The sequence below is a fragment of the Mus caroli genome, chromosome 2 (assembly GCF_900094665.2).
Source record: "Mus caroli chromosome 2, CAROLI_EIJ_v1.1, whole genome shotgun sequence".
Classification (NCBI taxonomy): Eukaryota; Metazoa; Chordata; class Mammalia; order Rodentia; family Muridae; genus Mus; species Mus caroli.
In genome coordinates this window covers 153,430,167-153,448,664 of record NC_034571.1, presented here as the reverse complement: position 1 = coordinate 153,448,664, position 18,498 = coordinate 153,430,167, and the positions used below count along the sequence as shown (strand labels likewise).

Genomic DNA, 18,498 nt, shown 5'->3' with positions numbered 1-18,498 from the left:
AAAAAAAAAAAAAAAAAAAAAAAAAAAAAAAAAAAAAAGACATAACCTTATGGTTGAGGGTCACCCCAACATGAGGAACTATTTTAAAGAGTTGCAGCATGAGGAATCTTGAGAGCCACTGCCCTAGTAGAATTATCCGTATAGAAGTCTTCCTTACTCAGTGAAGTCATGAGCTATTCCAGGAGCAGGAACTATGGCTTAAATCGCCTCTTCAAAGGGCCTAGCACACGTCCAGGAAAAGATGACCCTTGGTAAGCATTACCTAACTTGAGATAAAAAATAAAATAGATGTTTCCTAGCTCCAGCTAGGAAATGCTATGAATGTCTGCTGAAGACATGCAAGCAAAATACTCATACACGTAAAAATAAATAAATACATTCATTCATTTTTAAGATGTTTTTCAAGAAACTACTGTTTTCACATTTTCCAAAAGCAACTGGGCAGAGTTTCTGTGAGTTAACACCCATTCACACCACAAGGGCCTCACCCTTCCCCACCACCCCACATCACACTGGGAGAGTAATGAAGGAAGCAGGTGGAGGAACAAAGACCCATTCTCTCCTCAGAAAGGCTACCATGAGATCCGGGAGCTCCGCCTCTTCCACTTCACCAGCTGGCCTGACCATGGTGTTCCCTGCTATGCCACTGGCCTTCTGGGCTTTGTCCGCCAGGTCAAGTTCCTCAATCCCCCAGAAGCCGGGCCCATAGTGGTCCATTGCAGGTGAGTCAAACCTCCATTCCCATTCTTCAATCAACGGGACCTCTATGGATTTGCTCTCTGGGTGAGGGTGATACTATCCTGTCCCAGGGCCTTGGTTTTATGGCTTTAAGACTCCTCCTCCTATGGCCCAGAGCCTTGCTGCCTTCTGAAAAGACCTGTCCAGCAACAATGGCAGTAATGGTTAAGTTACTGTTACAGTTGTTACTCCAAGGGACACAATGGGGCTTAGCAGCACCTGCTATGCCTGCCACATATATCTGCCCATATTATTTCACTTCGCATCCAAGTTCGATAGATGAGCAATATTCTTATCACTCCCACTTTACAGATAGGGAAACTGAGGCACAGAACTTAGTAGAGAGAGCTGGGAAATGTCAAAGCCGGTATTGTTAACATGTTCTCTGGAGCTTCCTGGCAGCAACTTGACATGGGACACCTTGGTATAAGAGTATGTCTCTTTACTCCTATTATTTTTTAATATCAGTTGCAGGCCTGCAGGGTCTTTAATAGAGAGCAAGTAGCCAGCATCAGGTTCCCCTTATTACTGAGATGGGGAACTTTTAGCTTTGACCTAGAAAGTCACTTTGAACATAAGTGGCATTGGATTCTTCTAAATGGAGATGAAGTATTGTGTCAAGGGCATTTGGAATTGGAAGAAGGTAGATGCCCAGAGCTGAAGGCCACAGAGTCTGTATCCCCCTCCTTCCCAATGCCGCTCAGTTTCAGTATGACCTTGGGCTCAGCATGTCTCCTTACACCTTGTATGATTCGGCCATTTCATACTTCCTGGCAATGCCTGTGTCAGTCCAGAGGCCAGGGGAGACTCTGCGAATGTCTCAGAGCCAGCTCCTCCCACACATGGCATCCCTTTGTGTTCTCCACGGCAGTAGATACAGAACCAACCACACTTAACAGGTAAAAACTGAGGGTTTCGCCAAAGCCTCTGCACTGTGAGCATCTAGCATGGATTCTCTGCTTTGTCTTTCTATCATTGCAAAGAGCAAAAGGTCCATTAGCATCTAAGCTTGCTATCTATCTCCTAAAGACAGCCAGAGATCAGGAGGTAGAAAGGAAGTTAAACAAGGAGACCCTCTGCCACTTGTGGTCCTGGGTGTGGTAGTCTGCGATTGCATCTCCCTAGCAATTCACTGTAAAGTGTCAAAGCAGAGTGGTGCCTTCTCCTGGGGATGCTATGGTTTGGCTGATGCACACTAAGTGCCTGAAAGGATTCCAAACCACTCTCCCAGACTCTTACCATTATCCAACACCCCAGACAATGCTTAACAAATACTTTAGGACAGTAAGTGTCTTTTACTAATCTTCCTATCCCTATTCTTAACTGTGGTATCCAGGACGTCAAGAATGCTTGATAAATACCCGTGGAGTATAAGTAGCCAGGCACAAAACTAAGCAATTTACATGCATTATGCTTCTAAAATGTAATCTAATGCAATTTACATATGTTGTACCATTAATACTAAGAGGTCTATGGCCTGTTTCATTTTATGAATGAGAATGCTGAAACCCAAAGAGATGAAGTCATTTGCCCAAGGTCACACAGCTAGTAAGTAACATAGCCAAGATTTAATCTCAGGATCTCAAATACCATGTGGTTAACTACTAGTTTATTCTAGAAAAACAAACAAAACAAGATGCATGCACACACACACACACACACACACACACACAAAGCTCAGACTTTTCAAAACCTCTCTCAGAGGGCAGGATCTGAAGCTCACTGACACCAGGCACCTTATTCAAAGATGTTGGAGGCAAGATTCAAATCCAGTGATACAAGTTCATTCCCATGAGATAAGTGAGGGGTGAGGCTTTGGGAAACATGAATGACTGACTGACTATCTATCTATCTACCTATCTATCTATCTATCTATCTATCTATCTATCTATCTATCTATCATCTATATCTATATCTACATGTACATCTACTTCACATCTACATCTATCTATCTGTTTGTTTATCTAGATAGATTAGATTGGATATAGAGAGAGAAGGGGGGAGGAGGAGAGGAAGAGAGAGAGAGAGAGAGAGAGAGAGAGAGAGAGAGAGAGAGAGAGATCTCCCTTCCCAAGCTCCAGAGCCAGTTCTGTTCAATTCTTTTGGAAGGGGTCTTGAGTTGCATGGGGACAGGTATTTTGAGGCAAGATTAAGTCAGACTATACTCAGTTTGAATGATGGCAGCTTGTCACAGATGAGGACTGCTTCCAAGGGGTTTGGTTTCCAGACCACCATTGATGTGGGCCCCCGTTGGCCATTGCTTCATGGCCAGTGTTGCTTTAGTATGTCATTGATTTGTTTCCACGGGGTAAGTAAAGTATGAAAGCACCAGCAATGTGGGCTTACTTCACAGTCTCTCCTGCGTTCCCTTCTAAAACTGTGCACAGTACAGGCCAGCGTTCTGTAATTCTGCCCTATTGTTTTATAGCCCAGAGATAATCTGGGAAGATCTGTTGTGTTCCAGGGAGTTTTGTGAAATCCTCTTGCTATTTTGTGTCTTGTCTGAGATTCCCCTGTGAAAGCTTGTCAGTAATGACAAACTGATTCTCTGTCCAGGAACCTGGTGCTTGATGAGGGTCTCAAGGCTGTCACCTGCTCCAGTTTGATGGTATGCTTGACTCATGACCCCAAGGAAGCCATCATAAATGGGTCAACTGCAGGGCCTTGAATAGGAGACTCCAGATCCACTCTCTGCCTTTAGACACAGCTCAGAGCTTTCTGGTCTCTGTCTATCCCACTCTCTGGAACACAATAAAAAAAGAAAGGGAGAAGGAGAAAGACATGTTTACTAGGAAGGCTCCAGTATGCCAGGCACACTACACATCTTATTAAGAAAGGTAGTAGAAGTTCTACATGGTCTCAGAGAACTCTCAGCTCTCCCATTTGCCAGCTCCATGACTTCAGGCTACAAGTTCTCTATGCCTCAGTGTCTTGACAATGAAATGGGATAAGAAACTTGACTATCACCTCCTATCAAATTTGTAAAGCATTTGTATAGCAATGTATTGCACAAAAAGTACTCCATAAGCATTTGCTCTACATATACAGCAAAATAAATCCTGGAAACCACCTCCAATGGTAAGCATTGCTTTCCAATCTAATATAAGAAAATTTAGTCACTTGTTCAGCATAGCTCAGGAATGTTAGGGTCCCAACCATTCCATCTGACTTCTGTAACACCCTGTCTTTCAGCAAGGCTTTTGAGATAAGGTCAAATGGTAGGGGCCTTATCACCATAATCCATCTCATCCCAAGATCCCTAACACACACCTAACTTCTCTTCCAGTGCTGGAGCGGGGAGGACTGGCTGCTTCATTGCGATTGACACCATGCTCGACATGGCTGAGAATGAAGGGGTTGTGGACATCTTCAACTGTGTGCGTGAGCTCCGGGCACAGAGGGTCAACCTGGTGCAGACAGAGGTTAGTCCTGGGGCAGTGAGCAAGCTAGTTACCGAAAACCTTGACCAAAGAGAAGCATAGTGGGACAGAGGCTCATTATGGAGAAGTCCTGCAGAAAGAGATGTTCCTGTATAACTACTGGTACAGGGTACCTATATAACTTGCTATGGGGAGATGTCCAGACCAATGCTGGGACTCTCTGGTACAGGAACTTCTGGAAGCATTAACTGGTGAGTTCTCTATCTCTACAGTCATCCAAGTAAGATTGAATAACATTGTTAGAGATGATGTTTGAGCCTTGGATGAAGGAATGGAGAGGGAGAGGAAGTATTGATATTTATGGAATGCCTTCTTTGTGCCAAACACTCAGACAGACCTTAATACAAATGGCTTAACCAACATAGTGATTTTTTTTAACATTTATTTATTTCATTTTATGTGACTAAGTGTTTTGTCTGCATGTGTGTAAGTGCACCATATGTGTGCCTGGTGCTCACAGAAGTCAGAAGGTCCTGCTAGGTCTCCTAAAGCTGCAGTTACCACAGTTATGAACCACCATGTGGGTGTTGGGACCCAAACCCTGGTCTTCAGCAAGCGTAGCAAGTTCTTTTAACTACTGAGAAATCTCTTTAGCCCAAAGTTCTTGATATCATTGCCTTGAACTAAAGGCTGAGGCATCCTAGAGAGACATACATAATCCTTGCCTTCAAGGAAGAATTCTGTCTAGATGGAGAGCCCAATGCCTGAGGATGATACAACTAAGATTATCTGAATTGATAGAGTTAAAAAATACTTTCTGGAAAGAAGAAAACATGAAGATATAGAAAAGGAGAGGAATTTCATCAGAAAAGTGGGTCCCAAGAAGCAGGATGGAGAGGATGGAGCACAAATTTTAGGATCAGACCCCGAGATGCAGCTTTCAGCACAAGCTGTCTCTTTGGAGGCAAACCCAAGACACTCTGGTTGTTGAGTGTAAAGTGGGATAGGACAGAAATAAACTAAGTGTAATTTATTGTGCTGTAACATCTGGAACCCAATCCTGCTGGCAACCCCTGAGAGACAATGTAAACCACATTTCTCTAAACTGTCCCATAGAAGAAGAGAGGAGCCTTGGGGTTTTATCCGCAACCCTCCACCTGTCGTGTTGTTGTTGTTGTTGTTGTTGTTGTTGTTGTTGTTTGTCCTAAGCATAAGACTAAGTACACTCTAGGAAGTAGGAAGAAAACCCCCCGAGAGAAGAGCAGGGGTTTGCAGCTAGCAGCTTCTCTGTGAGAGCAGATGATATGAGTGGAACCCCTGGAGCACCTGTGATGGCATGTGCTCACATTTCTCACCCTTATCAGTGACTCTGCTGTCCCATCCTATATGAGAGAAAAATGCGCTGTATAGCTCAATCACTGTAGAACACTGGTGACTTACACCTTTGGGTTACAGGATAAAAACTACGGATTCTGCAGTATAAATCATGTCTTCCTTTGTTGCTGCAAGATTCGTTCCTTGTGGACAAATGCTCGCAGGCATTTGTTCTGACCAGAGCCCTCTTCCCCTCCCCTTGACTTTGCAGGAGCAGTATGTGTTTGTGCACGATGCCATCCTGGAAGCATGCCTCTGCGGCAATACTGCCATCCCAGTGTGTGAGTTCCGCTCTCTCTACTACAACATCAGCAGGCTGGACCCGCAGACCAACTCCAGCCAGATCAAAGATGAGTTTCAGGTATGGACAAAGGCGATGTGCAGGGACTTGGTTGCTCTGAGTTGTCCTAACAAATTCCCACAGCCTGGGTGACTTACATGGCAGGCATTTGCTTTTCACATCTCTGAAAGCACTGAAGCCCAAAAGCAAGCTACCAGCAAATGTAGTATCAGGGGAGAGCTCAGACACGTCTGTGGTTTGTGAGTGGCTGTTTCCTTACAGTTTCACATGGCGTGTGTGTGTTTTTTTTTTCATTAGGGACACTGATCCCCAATTATTTCCCAAAGAAGCTACATCCTCGTATGCCCTGCTGGGAGCCAGGATAGCAGCATATCAGGCAGGGGTGCGGGAGGAAGTGTGTGTGTGTGTGTGTGTGTGTGTGTGTGTGTGTGTGTGTGTGTGTGTTTTCAATCTATAGCAATGACCTAGGAAACTTCAAATGCATATTGTGAGCCTTTCTTCATGAGATTGGTGTGTGTGTGTGTCTGCAGTGCCCAGCAGCTGTGGAAAGCTTTTCACACCATTCAGATTGCACAGTCATTAGCAACTATTAACCAATCACTCAATGATGGCTGACATTGGTTTTTCTGCTGTGATTATGCTATTGAACTGAGGTCTTAGTTAATTCTTGTTGATGTTGTGGAATGGACAGAAGTTTATAAGCTGGTGTGAATTTCATGCTTCCTTGACTCTGGGGAGACTGTAACCTCGGTGTTTTCTCCACAAATTCCATTGCATGGACTGGAGAACTTGTTGGAAATGAAGACTCTTGTGCCCCACCCAAACCTACTGAATTACAACCTACAATCTAACAGGATCTCTGTGTGCTTAAACCTTAAACCATCTCTTAGAGCATGGCTCAGGCACTGCAGTTCCACACCTTTGAAACCAGGATGTTCAAAACTGCAGCTTTGGTCTGAGAGGCCTGAATATGAATGACTGAGTAGAAGACACTAAAGTCCTGGACATAGCACTGAGTAAAAAGCTAGAGTTTAGCCCTTCATCCCATGGCCAAGACCATGACATGTCTGGGCAATGGTACTGTTTGAACTGGGCAGTAGGTAAACAAATAAAACCTGGCTCATACTATTTCGGTCAGGCTGATATTTTAGGGATCCTTTAACCAAATAATCTTTATTGTCTCAGAGCAGGGACATGTCAAGTGTCAGAGCAATGGAAGGCACACAACCCTGGACATTACACATAAGATCTAGTCTATTGGCTGATACAGATCTGGTCCCTAACTATGAGACTTACTCTACAGAGCACAAGCCTTGCAATTTTGTAGACCTACTCATTTTCCCCACAATGTCCCTTATCCACCTTGAGCAGCACGTCCTAGCATCCATCCATCGTCCTTCCATGTTAACACTGAGAAGAATCCTGGTAGATTACTTTCTTCCTTCCAGGGTACTTCAAGTGGTGTTTAACATTCATTAGGGATTCTCCAACCCATTCCCTGCCATATGCCCTTCTGGCTGGCCTCTCTTAATGCTGTGCTAGCCCAGTTGAACAACAGTTCGAATGGTTGGCAGGTGTTCTTAGCCCGTGGCTTACCCTGTGTTGGGCACCCTGCCCCTGCAGCCTTGGCACCTTGAAGGTATCACAAAGCTCCTGGCAAAGACCCTTAGTCCAGAAGTCCTATAGCAGCAAGCAGGATATAATAGAATATCACTGTCATGGGAGGAGCATGGGTTTGGGGAAAGAGGTAGCAAAGCCAAGCTTGGAGGAGAGACAGGTGAGTTAAGATAAACTGGGATATCAATTCCCTTCGCTTAGATACAGTCTCCTCTATTCACCGTTGTACCCCACAGACACTCAACATTGTGACACCTCGAGTGCGGCCTGAAGACTGCAGCATTGGGCTCTTACCCCGGAACCATGATAAGAATCGGAGCATGGATGTCCTGCCTCTGGACCGCTGTCTACCCTTCCTTATCTCAGTAGATGGAGAGTCCAGCAACTACATCAATGCAGCACTGATGGATGTAAGCTGAGCCCCTGGCAGAAAGCCCTTGGGAGTCATTATAGAAAAAGCTCTTTCCCATCATGGAGATGACTGAATCCCAGAGCCCAACTGGCCACCTTGGTTCTGACTGGTGGCCTCTGAGACCATAGTTCCCCTGAAGCCTTATGTCCAAACCCAGATACATTGTGTGCTTTTGTCTCTTTGGCTTAAAAACGGTGGACAGAATGGATCAAAAGCTGGAAAAAAAGTATTCCTATAATAACTCAAGATGAGTTCTATCCTGCATGCTTCTATGTCTGGCAGGAGTTCAGTTCTGACCACATTCCTCATGCCAGGCCTTGGTCTGAGACCTTGGGAGACAAGATGTAGTATAGCATCTTGGAGTTCCTTCTGGTGTATCTCAAATAGGTCCTCAGATAACTCCTGTGCAGAGGCAAAGAGTAAGATAGCACACAGTAGATGTTTAGTAAATGGCTGCTGGGCAGGGAGTAGAAGTAATAAAAAGATAAAGAAGGGAAATGGGACATGTCCTAGATTTCCTTGCTAAGGTACCATGCTTCCTCAGTGGCATGTCCCAGAAGAGAACTGCTCCCTACTGTGGTTTGAAATTAGGGAAATATTCTGCCCCAGTGTTCCCATGCCTCTGCCTCATATGCTCTGCCCCTGTGTCTTTGGGCATTTTCTGGTTATAAAATTGCACCTTCAGGATCTGCAGACACTTGTAGCAGTGTGAACCATAGGCATTCCAGTCTCACCCATGTGCTTTGCAGCAGAAGAGACTAAGAGACTGAGGAAGATGTGCTCGGGGTATTCCAGAGAAATAATGGCAAGGCCAGAGCTCCAGCGTTCACTCCAGAATTCATTTATTGTCCCTCCCCTGTTTGATCAATCCACTAAGATGCGTGAACTTGGCTTCTAAGGCTCAAGACCAAGAGCTCTATTGTCTGATTGGGGATGCACAATTCCAAGATCTCTCCTCCCCTTTCCCCACTTTGAAGTCATGTTCATCCAGCCCATAAGGTCCCCCATCTCACTTACAGACAAGAGAGTAGCCACTTCCTGGATCAAGACTATTACTTCTGACCTCTGATTGTCCCATGTGTTCTAAGTTTTGGAAACAAAGAAGTAATCCAAGGTCAATTCCCAACTAAGCTCTCAAGCGACCTGTCCTGGCTTCAGCTCACAGGTGCTTATATTCTCCTGGCTGAGTGTAGAAGTGGAGAGTTGTGTCTGGATCATGTTAAGTAGCTAGACTTGCTCAAAGAAGAAGAAAGACTTTCCAGCTTAAGGCCTTCTAAGATATCTCTCTCTCTCTCTCTCTCTCTCTCTCTCTCTCTCTCTCTCTCTCTCTCTCTCTCTCTGTGTGTGTGTATGTATGCTGTCTCTCTGTCTCTGTGTGACTGTCTCTGTGTATTTCTCTCTCTGTGAGTTTGTCTTCTTATCTTTCTCCTCTTTCTCTCTCTCTGAGTCTGTCTCTATCTATCTCTGTGTGTATTTCTCTGTGTGTATGTATGTATGTTTGTGAGTATGTGTGTGTGTGTGTGTCTCTGTGTCTCTGTCTCTCTTTGAGTCTGTCTGCTTATCTCTCTCTTTCTCAGAGTCTGTCTATCTCTGTGTCTCTGTCTTTGTGTGTGCCTGTCCCTCCAAGCACTGTCTCTCTCTCTCTCCAAGCCACCCCTATCATTATCTCCCACCTTCCCAGCATCCTCTCTCTACCTTCTTCATCCAAGCAAGCATCAAGGAAGCTCCTGGCCTCTGCTTTGCAGGTTAGATGCTGCCTGGAGTCAAATGCCTTGTGCCAAGCTCTGATTCTGATTGTCTTCTCTTTGTCCACAGGGCATTTCTCTTTTGAGTCATCACTGCGGCCTTTGCCTTTCTTATATTAAAAAAAAAAAAAATCCTTATCTGTATTCCAGCTCAGTCTGTGCATTATCTGGTAACCATAGCAGCTTTGCCTCTAGCAGAAAAATATGAAGTCCTCTGGGTTAATTTTTAATGTTTCCCTTGGTAAAGGATGATGTTATCCACGAAATGGATTGCTGGCTGATCCCTGAAACCCGGCAGGAGCGCAGATCTTGAACATATTTTCAGATAAGACTTTGTCAGGCGTGCTGGCCTAATAGATCATTTATCATAGAGTCAGGGAAAGCAAAGGAAACTAACATTCCCTGCATGTCGGGTTCTGGACTTGAGTTGTCTCCTCTGGCACTGGGGTATTACTCTCCCCATTTTTTGGAGATCTACTGAGGGTCAGGGTATTTTCATTACTTGCTCAAAGCCAACTGGCTTTGAGATGGTGGCACCAAAGACCCAAGCCCCATGCCTGCTGTCTTGAAAGCCTAAGTTTTTAATTTAATATTGTTTTATTTTATGTGTATGAATGTTTTGCCTGAATCTATGTCTGCACACCATGAGTGTACCTGAACTGGTGCTTGCAGAGACCAGAAGAAGGGTGTGTATGCCTGGTGCCTACAGCTCCCTGGAGCTGGAGTTACAGACAATTGTGAACTTCCATGTGGGTGCCGGGAATTGAACTCAGGTCCTCTGGGAAAGCAACCACTGCTCTTAACTGCTGGATCATCTCAATAGCCTTAGGCTGGATTTTTTTTTTCCCAGTGTGGAAATGGCTGAAAGGCCATGCTGACATAACCTTTGAGCTTGGAGACATTTAAAGGATCTGTCCCCCAACACCTATTGTTAGACCATCCACTGGTCAAAAGAAGGCCCTGGGAAATAGGAATCCCTAGTGTAGACATGATAAACATGTCTATAAGGACTTGCCGTGCTATTTCTGAGCCTCTGTCATTCTCTTCCCATTTCCTTCTGACTTGTGACTCTAGAACAGCAGCTCTGACTCCCACCTATCCCGGCTACCTTGATAATGCATTGAAACAATGGCTGATTTTCAGGTTGCACAAGCTACCAATGAAGTGGAGTCACTACTCAATCTTTCCAAATATCTCCCCCTACGGTATTGTGTCACATGGGGCTCAAATGAAGCTCCCAAGCTTACACTGGGATCCTCCCAACCTCTGGGCCTCAATGTCTGTGTCTGCAACAAAAGGACAAATTAATGTATTTACTAGTGCTGTGTTGTCGTTGTTTCTAATGTGAAATTAATATATTTACCGGTACTAGGCTATGATTGTGTCTAAGTGTGCTACCCAGACTCATCACTGATGCTGAGGAAAAAACTTAGGACAGGAATTGATCCACCCTGTAGTGAACTTGCTTACCAGGTTTTTTCTTTTTGTTTTTTTAGATTTATTTTTATTAGTTTTGATTGTGTGTAGGTGTGTGCATACCTGCAAGTGGGTATGCTCATGTACATAAGTGTAGTGCTTCTAGAGCCCAAAGGTATCAGATCCCTTGGAACTGGAATACAAATAGTTGTGAGTTGCCTGATGTGTGTGTGCTGGGTGTCAAATTCAGGTCCTCTGGAAGAGCAGCTAGTGCTCTCAACCACTGAGCCATCTCTCAACCACTGAGCCATCTCTTTAGCCCTAATTGCCAAGTGTTGTTGGTTTATTTGGTTTTAATTTGCACACCACATACATTGTATGACAACCATCCCTTTTGATTTAAGTTTCGTTTTCCAGAAGAAAAGCTTTGAAACCATCTAGATTTAACAGTGTTTACTGCCTGACTCCCCACAATGATATTTAAAAATAAGAATGGATATCAAATGGGTGGAGAGTGCTGGATGAATGAACACATGGGTGAGTCATAATTTATGGGGGACAAAACTGGGTTTAAACCTCAGGTCTACATGATTCTAATGCCTGGCTGACTCTAATGCCTGGTGGGCTAAAGGACATAATGTCACCTCTGGCCAAGCTAGCTCAGCTCTCAATCCATTCCAGATACAGGAAGATCCCTGCTATCAGGCCCCTCTGAAGCCATTGGTCCCCTCCTCAGCATCATAGGCACAGGAACTTGTGGGATCCCTGATATGACAAGAGGTGCTAAGGCCAGCAGCACGGTAAACCTGTATCCAGGATTTTTCATTTCACATTGTAATGATGATTTGCTGAGCTCCGAGACATAAATAATTTATTTGGATAATCCCCATCCTCATGACACTTTCCTAATGAAATGTCTTAGTTTGGAGGAGAATGTGTTCATTATGGGAAGGTCCCCTTTGCCGCCAGGGCACGGAGAGATAACAGAGCAGGCAGGTGCTGTGTGAAATCTGTTTGGCAGGCTCAGGGCCTCTGGCAGTCATCCCAGCCTCATCATGATCAGAATATCACTGATGGGTATATATTTGACTAAACCTGTGTCATTCTTTTGTCAGAGCCACAAGCAGCCTGCCGCCTTTGTGGTCACCCAGCATCCTCTACCCAACACGGTGGCAGACTTCTGGAGGCTGGTGTTTGATTATAATTGTTCATCTGTGGTGATGCTGAACGAGATGGATACTGCGCAGGTAGGAGGCGACTGTGGGGTTGCTAAAGGTGGGCCCCAGTGGGTCATGATCTGTATGCTATAGACTTGCAAGGAGACTCTACAATGGCCCACTGGTAGGCATTGTCAGACTGTGAATACTATTCCACTGCCTGCAGAGTCAAAGAGTCTCCTACTGAATCTTTTACCAATGACTCCCATAAACTAGTCCCCTTGACTATGGGCTTTTTCTGAATACACGAAGAACAAGACCCTGCTGTCTAAGCCTTAGACACTGGTTAAAGCCTTACTCTAAATTATGCAGAGATCAGAAAACCAAGATCTCACACAAAACACTGAACACCACCAACCCCAAAGGCTCCTTGCCATGTAGCCTCTGCTGGCAGAACCTGGAGTCTGAAACTGGGAATCTTTGCTCCCTGACTACATAGCCAAGCCTTGACTTTATGCCATAGCCCCTCTGAGTCTTTTAGCTCCCACCATCACGTGCCTATATTTTCACACACCTGAGACATTGGACACTCTCTTGGGACAGCCTCTGGATACATTATATGGGATACAGGAGATGAAGGTGGCCTTTCAGATTTTTGCCATGTTGTCTTCTCTGTGCCTTGAAGGAAACCCAAAGTCATTTGGTACACTCTTGTATGAGTGCTGGCCTTGCACTGGCCTTGGGTGGGAATAATTTTCTTTCTAAATGGGCTTGAGCTATAGTTTCAGCCTTCCAGGAGCTGCCAGTCTTGCTACAGAGACAGATGGGCAAGTTATCCCAGGCTCTTGTGGCTGTGCTATAATAGAGGTCAGCAATGAAGTGCCATGTTGACCTAGAGCAGAGAGCAATTAATTCTATCCAGAGGGTAAGGAAAGACTTCAAAAGGAAGGTGATTTGGACCTTGAAGGGAGCAGGGGAGATCTGTTCATACAGGGGATGAATGGCTGGGGGAAGGCTTCTACATAGAACAACCGAGGCATCAGCAAGTCAGATGGACATACAGATAGCTGCTTGGAGCCAGCTTTGGTTCCAGCACCCTGGGGCTGTATCCAGAGGGAAAGAACGAGGTAAGGCTGGAACAAGACAGCAGGGCTCAGGCAGCAGAGAAGTTCCCTGTGCAGGTTCAGGAGCCTGGGCCTTGAACTAAAGCCCTGTTAAAATCAGACTGTTGTTTGTTAAATGATAAGATCCTTTCCACCAATGAAGCTTTTATGCAAACCCAGTGAATGAAGCAAAAGTAATCAGCCAAGGTCTGAGCCTGTTAAAGCAGGAGGTGGGGACCCTGAGCACCACCCACACTGGTCTTTCATCTGTTCCTCATAGCCCTTGGCTAGTCAGCTACCTGAGTCCCTTTGCAGTATGCTGCCCAGAGGCTCCAGGATAATTAGAAAGCCTTTGCTATCCATGTGGGTGGTCCAAAGGTTTCTAACTTGTGTTAGAAAGTAGAATCTAGGACCAGAGAGCACAGGCATAGAGATCAGAGACTGGAGAAAGATGTGAGTTATGTTTAGAGACTGAGGGGTGGGGGATCTGAACAGAGGAAGCAGCTTGAAGGAGAACTCAGACTAGATGTGAGATCATTTTCCAGTGTGAAGTCCACACAGTTCAGGTCGCAGCTGCATGCGAATGTGGACAAAAAGTCACAGATGGTGGCAGGTGGCTTGTCTGGGGTGATCAGACATCCAGGAAGCACCTGGCCAAAATGGAAATGCAGGAAGATGGGAGGGGTGAGCATGGACAGGAGCGAAGTGGAAGGGGGGAGGAGAGGTGAGTATGTGTTGGAATGTGCCCATGCGAGTTATCCAGAAGAGGTTTCCACTATTCACACAACCCATATTTGTAGAGCATCTGCTACTGCTATTTGCTGGAAGCTATTCTAGGTTCTTGGAATGTATCAGTGAACAACACAGACAAGGTGAAATGAGAATATTCCTGTCTTCCATGCTCTTTCTATTCTAAAGGGGAGAGACTACCCATAAACAACAAATGCTCTATAAGGAATTCAATCATATATTGAGACATGATGACAAGGAAGCATAAGTGAATATTGTAAAACTGTGTTGGGACTCAGATGTACTAGGGTAGTCAACGATAGGCTTGAGAATATGTGAACTCAGAGTCGAAGGAAGCTAGAGAGCAAGCCACATGTTCCTCACAGGGAACAGTGTATCCAGGCAGCGTGATAGGAAAATACCTGAGGCTCTCAAGAAGCAACAGAGTAATCCGAGGCCAGATCAAGGTTAGATAGTGAGAATCAGTGGTGATACGAGAAGTGTAACAGGGTTAAGTGCCATGTGACCTTAGTCACCATGGGGAGAACTTAGGACTTCACTCTGCAAAGAATAGGGAGACACAGAAACACTTGGCAGGAAAGTGACATGATTTGACTTTTAAAAGTATCCCTTTGTCTGCTATGTTGAGACTAGAGGGAGGGAGGTGATGGTGGTTGCTCATAATAAAAGCAGAAAGCACACGGAGTGACAAGAACAGTCAGGCACAGGTGATGGTGGCTCAAGTTACCTAGTAATATGTTGTAGAGTCTACATGTATCCCATAGGTAGGAAGACAAAACATGCTTTCTGGTTAAAGATGGGAGGTAAAGGATGACTCCAAAGTTTGGGGCCTGAAGAATGAATGGTTGGAGAGAGAGAGATAGCAATAGGAAATAAAGTAAATCCCCCTAAAAGAGAGTTCTAGAATATTCTAGAAACAGAAATGATCACCACCTGCTCTACCGTTTGGACAAGTAAGGTAACTCACCTTTATGAAATTCGAGCAAGGTAGGACCTATAAAAGCCTGTTTGCACTCCTTAAAGTTGTAGTTCAATGGCAGAGCAAGTGACCAGCATCTTCAATGGCAGAGCAAGTGACCAGCATCTTCAAGAAGCTCTGGGTTCAATCCCCAGCAGAAGGACGAAGGTCTAGTTGCTCTTTTTTCTGTCCCCACCCTTTTTTTTTTTCTTTTCAAAATTGAAGCTTGGAAACAGAATGAGAATTGGGAAAACATTACGTTTGGACCTATAATATCAAGGTCACTGGCGTTAGCTCGCTCTTTTAAAGAGTAGTCCTTGGTGAATGATAGATCTTTTAGCCCCAGATGTCGGCACAGCCTTTGAAAACCAAGTCTCTGAATGTAAAAACATCAGGCTCCGAAGCACCCTGAGACTGGCTGCTATACACAGCTGGCAAGCATCCCCTGAAACTGGCAGATGAGTAGAGCACTTATTGATATAAATATCACCACAGCAGCTGGGTGCCTTGCAAAAATAAACAGTGATAAAGCATGAGCACCAGAAAGGCCGCCTTCGGCACCTGGAGGGGTGTGTCTTTGAAGTGGTATGAGCATCTGCCTGCTAGCATGCTTTTGCCAAGACAGCCCTACATGTGGGCCAGGCCAGCAAGGTGGACAGGTCTACTTAGGCCCTAAGCAGCTCTCAGTCGCTGCCAAGAGAAGTAACAGCTCATCCTGTGGCTTGACTGTGAACGCCTCTTGGAGGATGGTCAAGCTACAGATGGGATGCAAGAAGATACGGATAGGGAGAAGATGCGAGCTCTCAGCAGCCCTTCTTGCCTTGTATAGCTGTGGAAATGAGCTCTAAATCCTATGCTCCTTCTTTGAATGGGCCATCTGCAGTCATAGTATTGTTTTTCACAGTAGCTACTAATCAGAGAATTATGATAAAATTCTCCATGAGCGCTGTTGATAAAAGTTCTCAAACCTCTGCCTTCAACCCCTAGAGTTGTTTCTAACTCTTTTGACTCTGGGGGCTGGGAGGTAACTTGCTAGATAAAGTTCTTGCTTTGCAAGCATGAAGACCAGGGTTCATACCCCAGAAACCTGTAAAGCCAGATGCGGTAGTGCAACCTGAACGCTCCTACCCAGAAGTAGGAAGCAGAAACAGGAGAATCCCCAGATGCTTGTTGTGGGCCAGTAAGCCTGGTGTGTTCATGGCAAACAACAAAAGACCCTGTCCCAGCCAAGCTAGGAGATGGGGACCAACACCGGAGATTGTCCTCTAATTTCCACATGTGTGTATGCACTGTTGCACACTTGTGCTCAAAAGCCCCGCACACATACACACTTACATAGAAATTTTTTAAAACCTTTGTTACACTTAGTTAAATTGCTCCTATATGTGGGTGTCAGTCTCTCTGTCTCTCTATCTTTGTCTGAACACATGTATCATGGCTCACTTGTGAAAATCAGAGTACAGCCTATAGAAGGCAGCTTTCTTTCTACTCTATTAGTCCCCAGGATCAAACACAAGTCATCAGGTTTGTTGGAAACCTTTATCTGTTGAGCCAACTCACCAGCCTACATAATTTAAAAAAAAAGAGAGAGAGAGAGATTTCAAGGCCCTATGGTCAACTAAGCCAGGCAAAGTCCTAGATACGACACCTAACATGGTTCCCCAGAGGCCCAGAGGCCCGTAAGTAAGAGACCTTGCAAGAAAAAGCTTTTTATCATTTTTATAAGCCCATGACCAGACCATAGTACACAGGAAACGGGTGTCAGAAAGAAACCTGTTGTTGCTTGGGTGTGTTCATGTTTGAACACTTGATCTCTTTCTGGTGGTAGTGGTGGTAGGGAAGGTTATGGAACCTTTGGGAGGTGGCACCTCGCTGGAGAAAGTGCCTGACTAAGAGCCTTGAAATTTGGATCTTCTTCCTGTTCATTTTCTACTTCCTGACTGTGTCATGCATGTGGCCAGCTGCCTCCCATCCCTGTGGTTCTGTGCTTTCCCTACGAGGGGCCAAAATAAGCCATTAAATTGCATCTTGTTGGGGGGTAGGGGGGGGAGGCTTGGAGCTGTGATGGGATAAGTTCTCCTGTGTGGCCATGGATCACTATGTAGTGTTTAGAAAGCTTTGAGGATTGTCCATAAAAGGAGTAGATTCTCTCTCGACCTACAAAGGACTCAACATGCGGTATCAAGGTGTGTGGTTTGAGTTGGAGAAATAGTGTCTCAGTCACAGCCCGAAGGAAGCAGGATGTGGAGAGACAAGAAGAAAGGGTTTCACCGGCTTGAGTGGCTTCCAACCCAGAGGGAGGCTCTCAAAGGCCTTGTCAATCATTCATTCATCTACATACGTTTATTGAGAGCTTACCATGGGCTGAGCACAGACCTAGACACAACAGAAGACCAAAGAGGCACCCAAATCTGTGGGTCCCCCGGGTGGCACATATTGTGGAAAAGGAATGAATCCCTTGCAGGCTGTCTTTGATTAAAAGTAAAATCTCCCTAGGTTGAAATCAGCTCAGTACGAACCTTAAGTGGCCGAAAGACACAAAGCAAACACAAAGAGAGTTTCTTTGGTCAGGATATTTTACTACAGAACAGAAAAGTAGTTAAGATATACCCCAGCCCCCCAATCTGTTCCCTTTTCTGCAAAATCCAGCTCTTTCCCTCTCTGTAGCTCCTCTCTTTATAATCTCCCCATAACCTGCCTCACACATCCTGAATTCCTGTGGCTAATGCCCTAAACCCTCCCCTTCCTTCCCAGGAGAAAATTCAGCTTTGGCTATCATAAGAGTAAATGTCCATGCACCATCCAGAAATCACATTCCCACTTAGGGGGATGAGGTGTGTGGATGTCTTTTGATCACCATCCGGGTATTTCTTTCTGTGTCCCCTATACCTTTCACCCCTACTCCCACAGTCTCTCATCTTTAACTGGCCACAGTGCCAAAGCCAATTATGTAATTCTATAGACTCTATTTAAAGGAATGTTATAATCATTACCCAGAATTTTAACACCAACTCAGGTTATTACAGTACTCTACTTCAATTCCACCTAATTCACTTCGCTGTTAAGTGGCCCACAGTTAATCCTTCCCCCGCCCCAACCCTGGAAGATCACAGGAACCTTGCGAACTAGAGTCATTCATTTCTGAGACTGTGATATTACCTACTCTTTCCTACTTATCAAAGGATTTTTAATTAACAAAAGGCATAAGTAAGGTGAACCAAAATATACTTTAAAATTGTTTTTCCAAAAATAGACACATCTGCTAGCTTTCATTCAACTATCAGAGCGTGTTTATTATCGTGATGACTAACAAGCTTCCAGATTCCAAGATGTTTAATGAGGGAGGCTACCTCTGCCTTTGTCACATTTCAGGCCTGAATTTTCAACCCTCCCCCACCCCACCCCACCCCACCCACACACAGAGGACATCTTTTCATGGCCTTAACAGTGATGGAGATCACAAGGTGGCATAATGCACAGCAGCTGACCCAACACTGTCTACACTGCCTGCTTGACTTTTGCTGGGTTTAACTCATCAACAGACAAC

At 45.0% G+C, this 18,498-nt stretch overlaps 1 protein-coding gene across 12 annotated transcripts in view; it reads left to right on the top strand.

Moving 5' to 3' along the window:
* Ptprt (protein tyrosine phosphatase receptor type T) overlaps positions 1-18,498 on the top strand; it is a 1,083,833-nt gene that overhangs the window by 1,045,884 nt on the left and 19,451 nt on the right. For all 12 annotated transcript variants that reach the window (XM_021156881.1, XM_021156878.1, XM_021156880.1 and 9 more), the window contains 5 exons: positions 568-722; positions 4,025-4,160; positions 5,704-5,853; positions 7,647-7,820; positions 12,099-12,230. In XM_021156881.1, coding sequence (XP_021012540.1) covers positions 568-722; positions 4,025-4,160; positions 5,704-5,853; positions 7,647-7,820; positions 12,099-12,230 — 747 coding nt within the window. The remainder of the gene's footprint in view (positions 1-567; positions 723-4,024; positions 4,161-5,703; positions 5,854-7,646; positions 7,821-12,098; positions 12,231-18,498) is intronic.